The sequence below is a fragment of the Botrytis cinerea genome, chromosome 3 (assembly GCF_000143535.2).
Source record: "Botrytis cinerea B05.10 chromosome 3, complete sequence".
NCBI classification, from domain to species: Eukaryota; Fungi; Ascomycota; class Leotiomycetes; order Helotiales; family Sclerotiniaceae; genus Botrytis; species Botrytis cinerea.
The window spans coordinates 2,309,224-2,324,280 of record NC_037312.1 but is presented as its reverse complement, the minus strand read 5'-3'; the positions used below and the strand labels follow the sequence as shown (position 1 = coordinate 2,324,280).

General features: G+C 43.1%; 6 protein-coding genes across 6 annotated transcripts; 3 read left to right on the top strand and 3 right to left on the bottom strand.

The window, feature by feature from the left end:
* Positions 1–31: 31 nt before the first annotated feature.
* BCIN_03g06880 (hypothetical protein) lies at positions 32–1,099 on the bottom strand. The gene is made up of 2 exons (XM_024692102.1): positions 391–1,099; positions 32–334 (listed from the first exon to the last, which is right to left on the bottom strand). The coding sequence occupies exons 1-2, from the start codon at positions 1,058–1,060 to the stop codon at positions 276–278; spliced, it is 729 nt and encodes a 242-aa protein (XP_024547876.1). The 5' UTR covers positions 1,061–1,099; the 3' UTR covers positions 32–275.
* A 2,050-nt stretch (positions 1,100–3,149) lies between these two features.
* BCIN_03g06870 (hypothetical protein) lies at positions 3,150–4,251 on the top strand. The gene has a single exon (XM_024692101.1). The coding sequence runs from the start codon at positions 3,727–3,729 to the stop codon at positions 4,189–4,191; it is 465 nt and encodes a 154-aa protein (XP_024547875.1). The 5' UTR covers positions 3,150–3,726; the 3' UTR covers positions 4,192–4,251.
* A 667-nt stretch (positions 4,252–4,918) lies between these two features.
* Bcmrpl23 lies at positions 4,919–5,865 on the bottom strand. Its single transcript, XM_001555448.2, has 2 exons — positions 5,742–5,865; positions 4,919–5,625 (listed from the first exon to the last, which is right to left on the bottom strand). The coding sequence occupies exons 1-2, from the start codon at positions 5,760–5,762 to the stop codon at positions 5,074–5,076; spliced, it is 573 nt and encodes a 190-aa protein (XP_001555498.1). The 5' UTR covers positions 5,763–5,865; the 3' UTR covers positions 4,919–5,073.
* Positions 5,866–6,015: 150 nt separating this feature from the next.
* On the top strand, positions 6,016–7,381 carry Bcccs1. Its single transcript, XM_001555447.2, has 4 exons — positions 6,016–6,131; positions 6,197–6,326; positions 6,386–6,463; positions 6,562–7,381. Exons 1-4 carry the CDS (start codon positions 6,108–6,110, stop codon positions 7,059–7,061), a joined length of 732 nt encoding a protein of 243 aa, XP_001555497.1. The 5' UTR covers positions 6,016–6,107; the 3' UTR covers positions 7,062–7,381.
* A 1,809-nt stretch (positions 7,382–9,190) lies between these two features.
* Positions 9,191–12,929, top strand: BcnoxR. The gene is made up of 6 exons (XM_001555445.2): positions 9,191–10,270; positions 10,338–10,487; positions 10,550–10,885; positions 10,938–11,099; positions 11,150–12,088; positions 12,150–12,929. Exons 1-6 carry the CDS (start codon positions 10,256–10,258, stop codon positions 12,168–12,170), a joined length of 1,623 nt encoding a protein of 540 aa, XP_001555495.1. The 5' UTR covers positions 9,191–10,255; the 3' UTR covers positions 12,171–12,929.
* A 295-nt stretch (positions 12,930–13,224) lies between these two features.
* On the bottom strand, positions 13,225–14,955 carry BCIN_03g06830 (hypothetical protein). Its single transcript, XM_001555444.2, has 3 exons — positions 14,543–14,955; positions 13,841–14,487; positions 13,225–13,787 (listed from the first exon to the last, which is right to left on the bottom strand). Exons 1-3 carry the CDS (start codon positions 14,677–14,679, stop codon positions 13,663–13,665), a joined length of 909 nt encoding a protein of 302 aa, XP_001555494.1. The 5' UTR covers positions 14,680–14,955; the 3' UTR covers positions 13,225–13,662.
* Positions 14,956–15,057: the final 102 nt, after the last annotated feature.

Genomic DNA, 15,057 nt, shown 5'->3' with positions numbered 1-15,057 from the left:
AATAGCAATATTTTAATTTTTGAGATCAGGATGGTATATATATTATTTTCAAGTCTATCCTAGTATTATTAGTACTCCTCATTATATACGCTGAAGCCGTCAAAACCTTCCATGTCTTTTTCTTTGCGTTTACTTGTGGAATCTCCAATTGCGTCTGAATGCAGCCCTAGTTCAGGTCAGAATGTGATACCTGCTCCTATGACTCCAACTTATCCAATATTCTTAAGCTCAAGCTCAAGCTCAAGAAAACAACGTGGCTTCTCAAAGAGCAGGCATCATGATCCTTCATCGTCCCTGTCCTCGAACCCCTGGGATAACCAAAAGTATTTGGAAGCTTTCCGGTTGTTAGCTATCCGTACTGAGCATGTGACAGCGAATATAACCACGCACCTGAATTTAAAGGCTTTGTTTCCCACGACTTCCCATCCTCGCCCACACCCAGAATTCCATTTCGCAAAAGTCTAGGCGACCAGGCCCCGTAAATTTCGAGCTGCGTTCCTGTTGCTTCAACATTAAGCACCTGGTTCGATATTTCGGAATTTGAACTCTCGCCTAAAATCTCGTTCGCCTTGCTGATGCTAAGTGGCGATGGTATCTCATTGGTTCGTCGTACACAGAAAAAGGTATCGTTAGGCTCTAGATGGAGCCATAGATTATCGCCGAACTCATATTCCAACAGGCTTGTTGGTGTGACGATTCCGTCGAAGTCGTCGGCGTTGCAGGTAAACAAGCCCACTAGTGTCTCATTGCCCAGCTTGCAGGTGCCTAAAATAATCGGTTGAGAGCTCATGATGCGTTTGTGCAGCCAACCTGCGACCCCATAGTGATCGTCTCCTTCCATTACAGACTGGACGGTATCATTGCCAGGAAGTTGGATCATTGCCGTGATACGACGTTCTCTGCCATCTGGGAATCTGACAGACCTGTTACGTATTGCTTTCCTTTGAAGATATAATTCTTCCACTATATGAGCAGGCCATGGCCGTTCACTGTGAAACCATTCTTGTAATTCTTGGAGATAACGAAAAATTTCAGAAGGTGATACTAGCTGGCGATGCATGAAGACAACGATGACTATTTCCAGGATATCTTGGAGTCCGAAGGTGAAAAGACAGTGGCTTAATTGTTGAAGGAAACTTTGGTGAAATTGGGTTCGATCTTGGGGAGATGGATCCTTTGGCTTGTGAACCGCCTCAATTCCTTCGGACTCACTGAAATGTTGGATGGTTCAGAAAATGCCCTCGACAAGTAACTGCTTCCCAAGGTATAGACAATTGCTACCGCTGTAAAACACTTTGTTTGTAATCAAATGTCCGGATATCAGAGGTTGGCTGGCGCAATTCATAACTACCAAAGATTGGCATATGAGTCGGCCTATTAATTTCTGAGCTCCGCGGCGAGGTAGGAGATAGCATACTGAGGTCTCCATTCAGCAGTGCCAATGCAATGGATCAAGCCGTAAAGCTAACCTTTTCATCCAAAACCTTCTGCTGATCTAGTCGTAAATCATATCTCGCAATGTTTCCGAGTAATGCAAGTGTGTCTGCAAATATTGCACAATGCTTCGGTTTTCCGATACAAAAATAGATAAGTCCAGGCAAGGTCGATTGGCATTGGTGGAGCATTAAGTCCCTCACCCTCAAGAACTTGTGCGTAGCTCATCAACTCATCCTCTTCCAACTCATCCAATAGATCCCAAATTCCCTCCCTCGGGCCATCGTCGCCTTCGTTCGTGGCCATAGTATACAATTGCTTATGCGTTGCCTAGTACGACGGCCGCTAAACTCTGTATTGAAGCACTACAACTGAGTCCGGGGTATTTTGGGCAATACATTCGGTGGGCTTTGCAATATTATATTTCTATTGATCTCTTTTCAATTTAGTGTTTCTCTTTATTCTCCGGTCTCTTATTTAAAATCATAAAGAACAACCGCTACAGCTGATACTTTAAAAAAGCGCAGCCTTCGCGATGGTGTCCTAGAGAATCTACTTTTTGTTGGGAAAGTTCTTAGATCAGATTACGAGATATCCAAATAATAATCATAAATCAAATCGGATTAGAACGACAACATAAAAACTAGAAATCTAGACTAGTGTATAAAAAGTATTAGTTCGGAATAAATTGCATGATCCGTATACTGATCGAGATATAAATGTATAGAATTCTGCTATTCGAAGTTATCACTGTATTTCGTGAGTATTAGGGTGAAACGCTCGTGTCTTCTTACCGAGATGCAGGGGAATTCCTCACAATCAATCTCGTATGTACTCCAGATAAAAGGTATTCTTGTGGATCTACTACTTCTGTGTTGTGAGATATGTACACGTTGTCCGGAACTCTATACAGACTCGAGACAACTCATTCGAAGCTTGAGGATTGAGCAATCATATCCCTGCCTCATCAGAACCTTGAAATGAGGCGTGCTGGACGGTACATGTGTATGCACGACAAGGCTGTATCGGGCCGCAACAAATATACAAGCAGCATTTCCAACCACGAGGCACCGTTTTGTCTAAAGCATTGCGCTTTACTTTTTCCGGGCATGTAAGTGAGGTTAGATAATATTGTGTTATAGGTTTATATCTGTGCGAAGCTCTCCTATGTTTGCCGTGTTTTTTGTTCTTCTACTTGAGCTATTTCTTGATCAGATTGAGATCTACATTGGTCATTTTCGTTTCGTATCATTATTTATAAACTACAAATACAAGTACTGGTGAAACATAAGTACAAGTATGAATACGATGGAAGATATAACGCCGTAAGTTTTGAGTAGCTTTATGGCGTTTTCTTCTAGTTTAGAGAGGATTCTTTTATTCGAATACCCCAGCCTACATACCAATTTGGATAATATCCAGACTAATTGGCAACGCCTCGACGAATCATGGACGACAAAAATATTCGGGAGTTATGAGATTACTGAAATTCCGGCTGGATCATCTAGCCGAGTTTCAGAATAACCAGGACTCTATAAATCATCAAATACAGATCTCAGGAAGATCTTTGATATAAGACGTTTAAATACACCATCCTAAATAGATTATTGAATATAGATCTCAAGTAGATCTTTGATATAAGATATTTAAATATACTACCATAAATTGATTATTGAATATAGATCTTTGACACAAGATATTTAAATACACCCCCTGGATGAATTGCCCTGGGACCCTTCATCTACCAACAACAGACTTCCGTTTATTATCGAATTGGATTGATCATGGGCTGATGGCCCCCTGTCTTTAGATGCCCCCTTTGGAACTTTCCGGGCGAGGTTGATGGTGCGTATGCGCTCTCAAGTTTTGATGAGCAGCTACAAACACCTCCGGAACTCGAACAAGACGGAAATCATTCCGATTTTCAGCCTAGAGTCTCCTGGAATCACTGCCAGTATAGCGAGAATCATACCTCGGCGCAGCAGAGTACTGTGGACCCATTGTACTGGACGGAGCAGCTGCCTTCTACAGGGTACGGCCTCTCATTGTGTGTCAGTCCCATCGACCGACAAGCTATTCCGATCCTGATAGCAAAATATGTACACTGCGTTTTGTGTGCTTAGTTTCTAACATCTAAAAGAATCGATAGTAATCAAGATCCAGAAACGGACCACTCGTCTTTTCCCGGAACAAGCATATCTCACCAAACAGGCAAGCAACAAACTGCTTCCATGTAAGCTATTATATTTTGATTTATGTCAATCAACTGGCTGACTCCCACACTGCCAATCTATGGATAACAATCAACGCATCCATAAATGTACAACACTAGATTGCAAAGTCCCCGGCTTCAGAAAGCTATCAGATCTTCGACGTCATCAACACTCCCACGAGGCACCTCGATTCTTTTGTCCCGTGAGGACATGCAAAGCTCACACCAGGGGTTTCAAACGCAAAGACAATCTCACAGAGCATCAGAAACGAGCTCACGAGGCAAATGCACGAGCTTCCATGGTTGCGTCTCATGATTCGAAACTCAGCGCTCGAGCCGAACCAATGGAAGATGAAGAAATGGGAAACGAGAGTCCACCTTTGGCTCTGATGGCAATCAAGGATGGCTTTGATAGCAGTTTGTCACCAAAAGAGTTTCTTTTGGCAAAGCTCGCGGAGTTACGCGCATCGCGGAAAAAATGGATCGAGCAAAAAGACGAGGAAATTAGAGCGGTGGAGAAGACATTGTTTTTGATCAACAGGTAATCTCCAGAAAGCATGTCTGGATTGTTGGTAAAATGGTACATGGTCTAGCTGCCTCGACCAAATATACCGATGGTTGATCTGTCTTCTCGTTTGCTTCCAATGCCAACGTTCTTGAAACCTTTAAAGTCGCTATCTTGATGTAACTTTCGGGATTGATGGTAGTAGAAATGAAAGGAATCGATTTGTGATCTGGATGCGCACTGGAGTCACAAGATTGTGTTAAACATGTTTGGTGGATAGAAATGCAGTTGTTGCCTTCGGAGAACTATTTCATCGGGGGCGTTGGCTATTGAACATTTGGTGGTAATAATATATTCAATTCAAGGACATGATAATTCAAAGTATCGACTGCAATATAGAAAATGATGCGGTATTTGCAGGATGACTTATTTTGTGCCAAGCCCTTTATGTTCTTTATCCTGAGATATATAATGAATGTCAATCTTCACGAAGTCCTTTGACACTCAAGCCCTTGAGCATCACTGTATTCGAATGCTCAAATCTGGATGAAGCATTGGAGTTCCATGACTGGGATTTGAATTGGCCTAAAAGGATGCTGAAAACTTGCATGCCATATCTGTATGATACGTTTTTTCACTTGAATTTTTAAAGATAAGTGCCCCTCTGCTCTTGATCATCATGTAGCCACTAGGCAAACCGAGCTTAAATTTGACCATGAAAATCATATTCATAATCATCGACATAAATCCCAATATACAGAGTGCCATGTGTTAGCTTCATAATGTGTTTTACCTGATGTATAGTGTCCTTATACAATTGCCCATGCACCCAAGCATATTATACACAACACTCTATTTCCCATTCAATAGTGCCCTTCTTCTCCCATTCCAATCATTGTATATTCATTTCCTCAAAAAATGCTCAACTCTTAGCTTCTTCAACCTTCTTCTTCGCCCAGCCTTCATCCGGCATCAAGTCCCTCCTTACTCCTTCAAACCTAACCAAATTTTCCTTATACGGATGCGCCGCGCCCTCAAATGCCTTCAAACGTCCCAATCTCCCATCCCGCAACCGATTCTTCGGCAACATTCCACTAACCGCCTTCCTCAGAACTTCTGCCCCTCCAAATTTTTCCATCAACCCCTCCATACTGATTTCCTTCAAACTACCAGGTCGTGTATTATGACGATAGTATTTCTTCTGATACATTTTTTTGCCGGTGGTGTGGAGATTCGCGCAATTGGTAACAACGACATAGTCGCCGCAATCGGTAGAGGGATCCCAAATTGGCTTGTGTTTTCCCATGAGAAGGAGTGCAATGCGAGAGGCGAGACGCCCGAGGGGCGGTGGTGTGATGCGGGCTGTGACGGAGGGGGGTGAGGAGGCGTTTGGACGGGGTCGAAGGGTGGAGAGAGGGATGTGCGGGGTGCTGGCGGAGATGTGGTGCCAGGTACGGGAGTAGGCTAGTTTTGTCTGAAAGTGTGTTAGTTTATGTATGTGATTTTGTTTGGGGGCTTATTCATGTATATTGACAACTTCGATTGTGCATAATAGAAGGGGAGTGGTAAAGGAAGAGGTTGAGAACTTACAAATCCATTTGTTTGCGACATCGTGGGATATGATTGGCACAATAACCAATGCTAAATACGATGCGCGGGGAGAAAAGAATTGGCAGCTAAAAGATTCCCTCGCTGTCGTCGTCAAATTCAAGCCTTGAAGTCAATCGTGATTCTAGATGCCAAGACATTTTTTCTCGAATGGCTTTATGGGATTTTGATTGGCTAGATCTTTTGGCGAGGCTTCCGAGGCTGGATTTCAAAGCATTCATTGTTGCCCCACGTTTGACGGAGATGTTGTATTTTTGAACTTCATTCATATTGAATCTTCTCTTATTTATTATTCTATCACATACAGAAGATCTAAGCAAGAGTTTTCAAAAACACAAACTCTTCAAAATGGCCATCACAACTCCTTTCCAGGTAGTTCCCCTCGATTCCGATCACGTGCATCGCGCCAAAATCGAAATATCACTAACGGAGAATAGACACAATTTGCGGTACCCATGACATGCGAAGCATGTGTAAAAGACATCGAAGGATCTCTATTCAAACTAGGTGGAATACAGAAAGTTGAAGCAAATCTGAAGGATCAGCTTGTTACTATCGAAGGAACAAGTAAGTTTGTGACTTTGCCCCGCCAAGAGAATAGGAATTCGTTACTGATGTGAAATTAGCTGCGCCTTCGGAAATCGTTAAGGCGATTGAGGACACGGGGCGAGATGCAATTTTGAGGGGTTCGGGGGGGAGTGATGGTATGTTTTTGTTTTTTTACGTTTTGTTTGAATGGGGTTTGGGCTCAATTCTCTTTCATGGTTGATGTTTTAGAGGTCCCTGTCTGAGATGTGTATAGGTGCGGCTGTCTGTATTCTTGAGACACACGATACTACTGTATCAGACAAAGTACGAGGATTGGTGAGGATGGTGCAGGTATCTCCTACATTAACGTTGGTAGATTTGACGATTCGAGGACTGCAAGAGGGGTCATATTGGGCTACTGTTAGAGAAGCGGGGGATATTTCCAATGGAGCAATCTCTACGGCGGGTCTATGGAAGGGGGGTAGTGAAGGTTCGCCGAGAGGTGCCTTTGGTACTGTGAGTGTGGGGAAGGATGGAATGGGAAGTGTCTTTTTGGACAAGCCAATCCAGATATGGGAAATGATTGGAAGGGGAATGGTAGTATCGAAACAACATGAGGGAGACAAGAAGTTTGAGAAGAATGATGAGAACACTCTCGTGGGAGTAATCGCACGAAGTGCTGGTGTATGGGATAATGATAAGACAGTCTGTTCTTGCTCAGGAAAGACATTGTGGGAGGAAAGGAAAGATGAGGTCAGCAAGGGTATGCTCTGATCATATATCAGATGATCGTACAAGAAATGGAACGATGGCATGGTACGATACGTACGCCCAAGAAGCTTATCATCTGCCACCCGCACCTTTTACATATCTGTCCGTACTTTCCGTCTGAGAAAGAGCTGTGATTGATCAGAGAATCTCAAAGAAGCAATTCAGAGGAAGAGAGCAGGGAATGTTGGAGTGTTCGATGAGGCTACCAGAGTCTACATCAAACCTTAAGGATGAGTATTATGAAGATTAAGCTTCTCTTGTCAAACGTTAAGCCCAAATGCGTTTCAAATCTGTCATATATCGGGTAATGATTTCACTATTCAATACTGTCAGTATTGCTTGTATATGTACGTACGGTAAGCCTAAATCAGCCATATCTTGGTTCCCAACCGTAGCCCTACCCTGAGCCATCATGTATATTGATCTCATTATACCCCACGGACCAAAAGGCTGGATGTGACAGAGAAAGCTGCATGTAACCTTAATTTTACACATGTGTTTGAACTATCGTAAAATGTGCCGTGATTTCTCATAGTGTCGGCTATTGTTGAGACGAAAGAAAATATGTTTTCCTCTCTAATGCTGGGCAGCATCATGCAAACGGCCTCAATCACGATGACGATCATTTTTTGTGATCTGGCATCTTTATTTCGAGTTTTTTCTTCTCCCGCGTGGCCGTTTAGACCTCTAAATGTGCCCTAAATTCTCAAACAAGGTGAGGAAGGTGAGGTGGAAGCGAGTTTCGTCCCATCGAGATGTCTCCCCCTGAGACGCCAAGCTTCCTGCGCTCCAATGCAATGCTTATCCGATATCCGATAAGATGCTGGCCAGGTTATTCGGCGGGTATCTTTTGAGGGATTGCCCTACGGTTATGTGCGTGGCCGTTTGTGACCTGTTCGGAGGTTGCTTTCGGGGTCGATTACTGAATTGGTCTGGGCCCAGCAGGCGAGGTACTGCTTTCGTCTTTTAGATGTTGATATGAATTGCATGGCATGGATATAAGTATATGTATAGCATACGTTCTCATTGCCAAATCGATAGTTTGCTATGGCAAGTTCTCGGTCAAAGACAAAAATAACTTGGCATGTCGAACTCTTCCAATTGCATGGCATAACAAGCCTTTGGATCTGAAGTTATTCATAGTTACACGATATCACAAGACCTAAACCTATAAATAATGTCGAATGAAATTTATACTCAGGTACCAACAGCATACACTATTGAATCGATCACGCCGCTGCAAGCAAGACTGTCACAGTCACCTGTGATTCTATTTTAAGTGAGCTCATGAACTCCAACTCAGTTCTACCAAGTTAAGAAAACTCGACTACTCTAGGATTTACGTTCTGAATCATCCAAAAGAAAGAGAGATATCGTGGACATCTGAAAAGCCAAAAGAAATGCACGGACAAGAGAATATGTTGGATTACGCGCCGATGGAACAAAAAGTGACAGAAAGCGCAACTCTTGACCATCCAATCGGCATGGTATAGGGGGGTCTTGGAACACTTGCTGCTTTGAACCCGCCTCAAGCGAACAGCATCCAAGTTTCGCAAGCTTCAAATGTGTGGCCACCAACTTTTCATATTTACCAATCATTTTAATAATTCTGGAGAACAAAAGCAATTCTGCTGGTGGCTTGAGCGATTGACCATGATGCTTTTGTATGAAAAGCGTCTCAATCTTGGTTTACACTTTCAGTTCATGTCTAACATCGAGTGCGGCTTTTCGAAAGAAGTAGATAAGATAGTACCAGTAAACATACATTGCAGCAATACATCGCAACACTGGAACGTGAGGGCACGACAAAGCGAGATTACTACTGTTGCGAAGTAGTCCGATAAATGAATGGTAAGATAGATACTTGAGTAGATGCTGAAGCAGCGATTGACAAGGGGGATTCAAGAAATGGTTTGGAATTCGTAACCCATTGCTCGAGGACTAAACCAGAGCAAGGATACAATGGACATGGCGAGAATACTTTTGCAAAACAGGAAGAATCTATTTCCAAATTCATGTACTGCCCTGTGTTCCACACATGAATAGAGGTGTGTATGTACGTATGTATGGATTCCATATCAACGCCCCTTGAGCCACTGCTATATTTGAACCTCAATCTCTGTATATAATATGGATAATAACCAGCTGCATGCATGAAACTCCCATGTTCGATCTACTTAGGTAGTCAATACTTCTTTCCTACACATCTCCTCCGTACTAGTCGTAGCCCCGTTCGACACGATACGTCGATTAGTTGCCGTGGATCGTTGTCGGGGTTAGCAGGGAGCATTTTTCGACTAGGGAACCCCTCTAAATCCACATTTTAATATCACTGCACCATCGAAGTTGTCGAACTTGCATCAAGAGACTAAGACTGATCAACCCACCTACCAAGCAATCCAAACTCGTCTCCTCGTCTAACCCTCCATTTCCAATCTTCCATATCCAAAAAGAACTTCTAGGGCGCTACCCGTACATTGAACTTCTTCTAACATCCACTCATCCTCCTCCGTTCGTTGCAAGAGCGCTGCTAGCCAGCCATCGTACCTTACATTTCCAACCCAATTCGTTCTGCTTCGTGCATACGCCCACACTCTCTTGTCTTTGAACTTTCCACTTTATCCGCATCTTCATTCGGTTCTATTTTCGAGTATTCACATTTGAACACCAAGCTGTCAATCTTTCAATCTTTCAGTCTTTCTACATTTCATCACGAGAACGGAAAATATCGAAATCAAATCAAATCAAGTCTCCACGTTCCTTCGAGGTGCCGAATTGTCATTCCCCACCAGCCCACCACTACTTTACGATCAGCAATCAACACTAATTAATAGCGACGGGAGGAGCCCGAGAGTCAAATCCTACGAAAAGCACAAGGGCTTGTACATCATCTTTTGGAATTTATATACTTTAGAACATAATCTCAACCAAACAATAATCGCTCGACAAGAGAACATTCCCATCGCTGGACGGATCCGAGAATATTTAATATACACACTAGTTGCATCAGAGAGAAGGGACGCACGCAAGAAGAAAAAGATACCGACAATTCGAGATAGCTTCGCACAACATACGAGTATTGCAACACGACATAGAACTTCCTTACACCGCTTGATAGCTGGTCGCTCACGAAGGCGACCAGCCAGCTTCGAAAGAATATTTCACGAATACATAATTTTTGAGGGAGAAAAGGCATCATGTCTTTGAAACAGGTGAGTGGGTGGAAGGGAGAATGATGAGGATCAGAGAAGGTCACTTCGGTACTGACTACTTGCGCAGGAAATTGAGACGTGGGTTTCTGCCCTTGGCCGTTACGATAATAACGAATTTGATGAAGCGTTGAAGGAGTTTGATGGGATTGCAGATACTTCAAAGATTCTCTTCAATTGTGGTGTTATTCATGCAACTTTGGGAGAGCATGAGAAAGCGGTAAGTATTTTCCATTCCTGGTGACGAACTCAGTTATACTGGCAGCATCTAATTCACTCTAGGTCGAATGTTATCAAAAAGCCGTTCGCCTGGATCAATACCTAGCCGTAGCATATTTTCAACAAGGTGTCTCGAATTTTTTGGTTGGCGATTTCGAGGAGGCTTTGGCAAACTTCAATGATACCTTACTATACTTGAGGGGAAACAATATGATCGACTATGCTCAACTTGGTCTTCTTTTCAAACTATATTCGTGCGAAGTGTTATTTAATCGCGGGTTGTGCTACATCTATCTACAACAGAAGGAAGCGGGACTGCAGGATTTCTCCTTCGCGGTGAAAGAGAAGGTTGTTGAGGATCACAATGTTATCGATGAGGCAATTCGCGACGAAGCGGAGGTATGATTGTCATTCAAAGTTTCATGTTGGAAAAACACTAATACTTTTATAGGGTTATACCGTTTTCTCAATTCCTGTAGGAGTTGTTTACAGGCCCAATCAAGCGAAGGTCAAGAACTTGAAGACAAAAGATTATCTAGGCAAAGCACGTCTAGTTGCAGCTTCAGACCGTGCTAATGCTTTCACCGGATTTGCCGGTTCAGAGATTAAGAATGTGAGTACTACTAATCGTATACTCGGAACCTGTGACACTAATTGTTTCAGGCTGGTATAATCCAACCCAAGGATGACCGTCCGACGGAGAATCTTTCGTACGCAGCGGCGAACCTTGTAAAGCCAGGCTTGGCTAGCAAAAGACAACAATCAGAACCACCTCTGAACCGAAATGTTTTCCCACCTACGCCACCTCCTGAGGCAGAGAAAATTTCTGGACCTCCACCCATGAGTCGCGGGGCTTCTGTTCGGAACGGGCCTAAACCCATGCCAGCTAAACTCAACATCGAAAGAGCACGTCCAAATGAAGGTTATGAGATTCGTGAACGTGATGATGCAAGAAGCCCTCCAGATGCGCGACCCGCCAGACGTGGGACTCAAAGAACAGCATCAGAGCCAAGGGGACCATCGCAAATGCAATACTCCAATAAAAGATCCGAATCACGTTCAAGACAACCACCAAGACGAATGCAATCAACGCAAGAAGAAGAAGATGACTACCCGGACGATCTCTATGATATGTATAGCTCCCCAGGTCGGAGATCGAATAACTCTAGACGCAACACCCGTAATAGATATATCGAAGAAGAGAGTGAATACGCAAGCGACTACGATGAAGGCTCTTTTGACGAAGATGAGTTTGAAATGGTCTCTAGTCGTCCGCCTCCAAGATCCCGCACAACATCCTCAATTAATGGTGGCAATGGTCGAGCTGGTTCTCGTCAACCTGATATTCGCAAAGTTCGTGTGAAGGTCCACGCCGAGGATGTACGATATGTTATGATAGGCTCGGCTATCGAATTCCGCGATTTCCAAGACAAGATAAAGGAGAAATTTGGGCTGCGTGATCGATTCAAGATTAAAGTTCGCGATGAGGATGTTCCTAATGGCGACATGATTACGATGGGTGATCAGGATGATTTGGATATGGTTTTATCGAGTGTGAAATCAAATGCCAAGAGAGAACGATTGGATATGGGAAAGATGGAAGTGAGTTTTTTTTTTACCTTTCCCTTTTTTCACTAATATTGCTTACTGACATACAAATTAGATTTGGGTAGTAAAAGCGTGATTTCAGGACAAGTAAGATAATGATGAATGTTGACGATTATGTTTTTCTTTTTTATTTCATTTTCCCGCATACCAAAATTTCCTCCTTATTTTTTGGAAGAGGTCTTTGGGAAGGGAAGTGAGAGTTTTGTCTATTTAATTTGTTCGCCGAGGGTGAAAAAACTTCTTTGATATGATACCAACAAATATCCACATTAGCGAATACAAATGCATTGTTTGCTTTTTTATCTACTTCTGAATATTGATATTCAAGTTTATGGCGCTTAGAATTGTATAAGCGAGCGCCGACGCGAAAAAAAGAATGTATGTGTATGTACATGCATACATGGAGTTGTAATTCTAGCAAAGAAGAGGAGAAAGGGGAGAGGTAATCATTTATAAATGTCTGGGACAAATTGATCTATCTTTCCTTTTTCTTTTCGTGAGTTTGGGGGGCTTGTGGATTTCGGTTTCTCTTCTTTTTATGTCGTTTTCTTTCTTGTTACTGGGGAAGAGAGCTCTGAGGAGAGGGTGGGAGATACGGATGAGATGAGATGAGATGAAGTGGTTAATTTAAATTGGATGGATGGATGGATGGGGGAGAACTCAGACATCGAGGGCTTGGATACTTGGATCGATGATGGTCATGGTCATGATGGAAATGGAGAATGAGGAGGTTGGGATGGGTTAGATGTTTATTTGTACTATGGATACTAGGTAGTATGAATGATAAATATATGTGTATGTGCATGTGTATGCGTATGCGTATGCGTATTATGCAATATGATGATTTTATATCGATCGGGTATGAAGTAAGGATGGAAATAGAATCATGCGCGGGTAGGTAGGTACTCAAGTAACTTGTAATTGAATATCAATATTCAAGGGTTTATTATGTCCATCAGACTCATTCAGAAACCCCCCCCCCAAAAAAAATCACAGGTCAGAACGGGAAAAGAAGCAATAAAATCTCCAACATCTACTAATGTCTAATCTCTAATACATCCTCCGTGAAATTAATCCTATTCAATCCTTGGGAGGTAGAAAATATGAAGTCAGAAGCGAAGCAATCCCGGTGGTTTAGCTCTTTCAATTTTGTTCCGAGGTGGACTTTGGACGTATTTTAAAGATTTTCATTGTCAGAAGAAAAGGAAAAGGAGAAGCGAAGGGGCCTTGCATTTCGTATCTGTATGGGGCCATGTCTTGCACGTTGGCTGATGTATAGAAATCCAAGTGAGGCTGCTATTGGGGAACGGGGTTGGACATGTAGTGGGATATGGGAAAATCACGATATATTGACTGTTCATGGAATTCCGATAGACTGTTGCTTTGTTGTGAGATTAAATCGAGTTGAATTCCATGCTTGAATGGTATCTGCCATGATCTATATACATGGTCCTGAAAATGCGCCGAACGCTCTATACCCTAGAGACCAAAACGCCTTTCCAATATAAAGCAATGGTGAGTGGCGCCATGCGAATTACGCTATCATAAAATCATGATATAAGTCAGATCTATAGCTTTGGTGTGACTGGAGTTCTGGTGACGGTGACATTGATGAGTCCGTTTGGTCCAGATTGAGGAGCATAAACTTCTGCGTCCTTTCCGGTGTTCTTAAGACCCTTGTGCCAGCTGAGATCTGTAGAAATGTTAGAACCTTTCTCGTACATCGAGTGTCTCTAATTTACTTACCAACTTCGAAATAATGCTTATTGGGCAAGGAGTAATCCACAGTCTCGACTTCTGGGACGGCCTCCAAAATGGAACCGCACATCTTATACATGGTGTTTTGTACAGATGGGCTGTTCTCTTCAGCGAATGTCTTCATGGTGATATTTCTGGCATCATCAAATGCTTTGTCAAATTTGGGGATGGCCTCTTTCACGGCGTCCAATCCGGCAAATGTTTTCCATGACCAGCCGCAATCAACATCAGTTGACAAAATTCTGTCCCAAACCTCGGGGAGCGTAGTGTACTCGTCTCGGACAAAGCCGTGGAATTGCGAACCTGTGCTCTTCAAAACCAAGAGTCCAACAATTCCGCTACGGATATCGATGCCCTTTCCTCTCTTGATAACAGCATCGACATTTCGTGTCTCGCTTCCGTCTCTGTAGAATGAATGTGGGTGGGGTTTGCCATCGATAGTCATTCGTGTCCATCTGTGAGTAACGATTTTGATGCTGGCTGCGGTGAGATGGGGGTAGGTCTCGATAAAGTGAGTTCCGAGAATACTAGCAAAGAGCTCGGGAGGAGTAACTGAATGTTCCTTGGCTTTGATGTAGACTGTGTTCTTCATGGAATCGGTTGCAACCACAACACTGTTGTCGGCCTTGGTATATCTAGAGATTGGTTAGTTCTCGATTTCAGGGGTATTCAGTCGAAGACACAACATACGAGACGTCGATTGCACCCTCCAGTAATACACAAACGGTCATTTCGGTGACAGTTTGAGTTCCAGTCTGCTCATCTCTGTCTACTTTATAGACGCGGACGTTGTCCTTGCCATATCTTGCGGAAGCTATCGATGCCATTGTAAATGTTTAAATTTGGGTTGATATCTAGAAAGTAAGAAGATGCAGTAGAAGATGTTTTGGTAAGTATTCTTGTAGAACGTAGCTGAAAGACTTGGTAGGTATTAGTATGATGTGAGTGACAACAAGAATGAGGATAGCAGATGAATGAAGTCAAGGGGACTTTGGTCTCTTTATGGAATTCTGAGTATAGTCGCTAAAGAGTCTTAGCGGCAATGAAGTCAGGTATTGTTTCGAGGAGAACGGAGAAGCTCAAGCTACCTGCAGGAGTCCACCGAATAAGATAGCTACGAGATGTTGTATCTTGGCTCCATATGCGAGAAGATGATTCCAACATCCATCGGAAGGCGCCGAACGCACGAGGCCGACTTGTAGCCT

What these genes read in the sequence shown, in the direction of transcription:
- BCIN_03g06880 (XM_024692102.1), bottom strand. Translation starts at nt 1,060, where the DNA reads ATGCATCGCCAGCTAGTATCACCTTCTGAAATTTTTCGTTATCTCCAA. An exon ending in AACAAAGCCTTTAAATTCAG is followed by an intron (nt 335 to 390) that starts GTGCGTGGTTAT and finishes ACAACCGGAAAG; the next exon opens with CTTCCAAATACTTTTGGTTA.
- Bcccs1 (XM_001555447.2), top strand. Translation starts at nt 6,108, where the DNA reads ATGGCCATCACAACTCCTTTCCAG. An exon ending in CCATCACAACTCCTTTCCAG is followed by an intron (nt 6,132 to 6,196) that starts GTAGTTCCCCTC and finishes AACGGAGAATAG; the next exon opens with ACACAATTTGCGGTACCCAT. An exon ending in GGGTTCGGGGGGGAGTGATG is followed by an intron (nt 6,464 to 6,561) that starts GTATGTTTTTGT and finishes AGATGTGTATAG; the next exon opens with GTGCGGCTGTCTGTATTCTT.
- Bcmrpl23 (XM_001555448.2), bottom strand. Translation starts at nt 5,762, where the DNA reads ATGTCGCAAACAAATGGATTT. An exon ending in TGTCGCAAACAAATGGATTT is followed by an intron (nt 5,626 to 5,741) that starts GTAAGTTCTCAA and finishes ACACACTTTCAG; the next exon opens with ACAAAACTAGCCTACTCCCG.
- BCIN_03g06830 (XM_001555444.2), bottom strand. Translation starts at nt 14,679, where the DNA reads ATGGCATCGATAGCTTCCGCAAGATATGGCAAGGACAACGTCCGCGTC. An exon ending in GAGGGTGCAATCGACGTCTC is followed by an intron (nt 14,488 to 14,542) that starts GTATGTTGTGTC and finishes ACCAATCTCTAG; the next exon opens with ATATACCAAGGCCGACAACA. An exon ending in TAAGCATTATTTCGAAGTTG is followed by an intron (nt 13,788 to 13,840) that starts GTAAGTAAATTA and finishes ACATTTCTACAG; the next exon opens with ATCTCAGCTGGCACAAGGGT.
- BCIN_03g06870 (XM_024692101.1), top strand. Translation starts at nt 3,727, where the DNA reads ATGGATAACAATCAACGCATCCATAAATGTACAACACTAGATTGCAAA.
- BcnoxR (XM_001555445.2), top strand. An exon ending in TGGGAGAGCATGAGAAAGCG is followed by an intron (nt 10,488 to 10,549) that starts GTAAGTATTTTC and finishes AATTCACTCTAG; the next exon opens with GTCGAATGTTATCAAAAAGC. An exon ending in CAATTCGCGACGAAGCGGAG is followed by an intron (nt 10,886 to 10,937) that starts GTATGATTGTCA and finishes ATACTTTTATAG; the next exon opens with GGTTATACCGTTTTCTCAAT.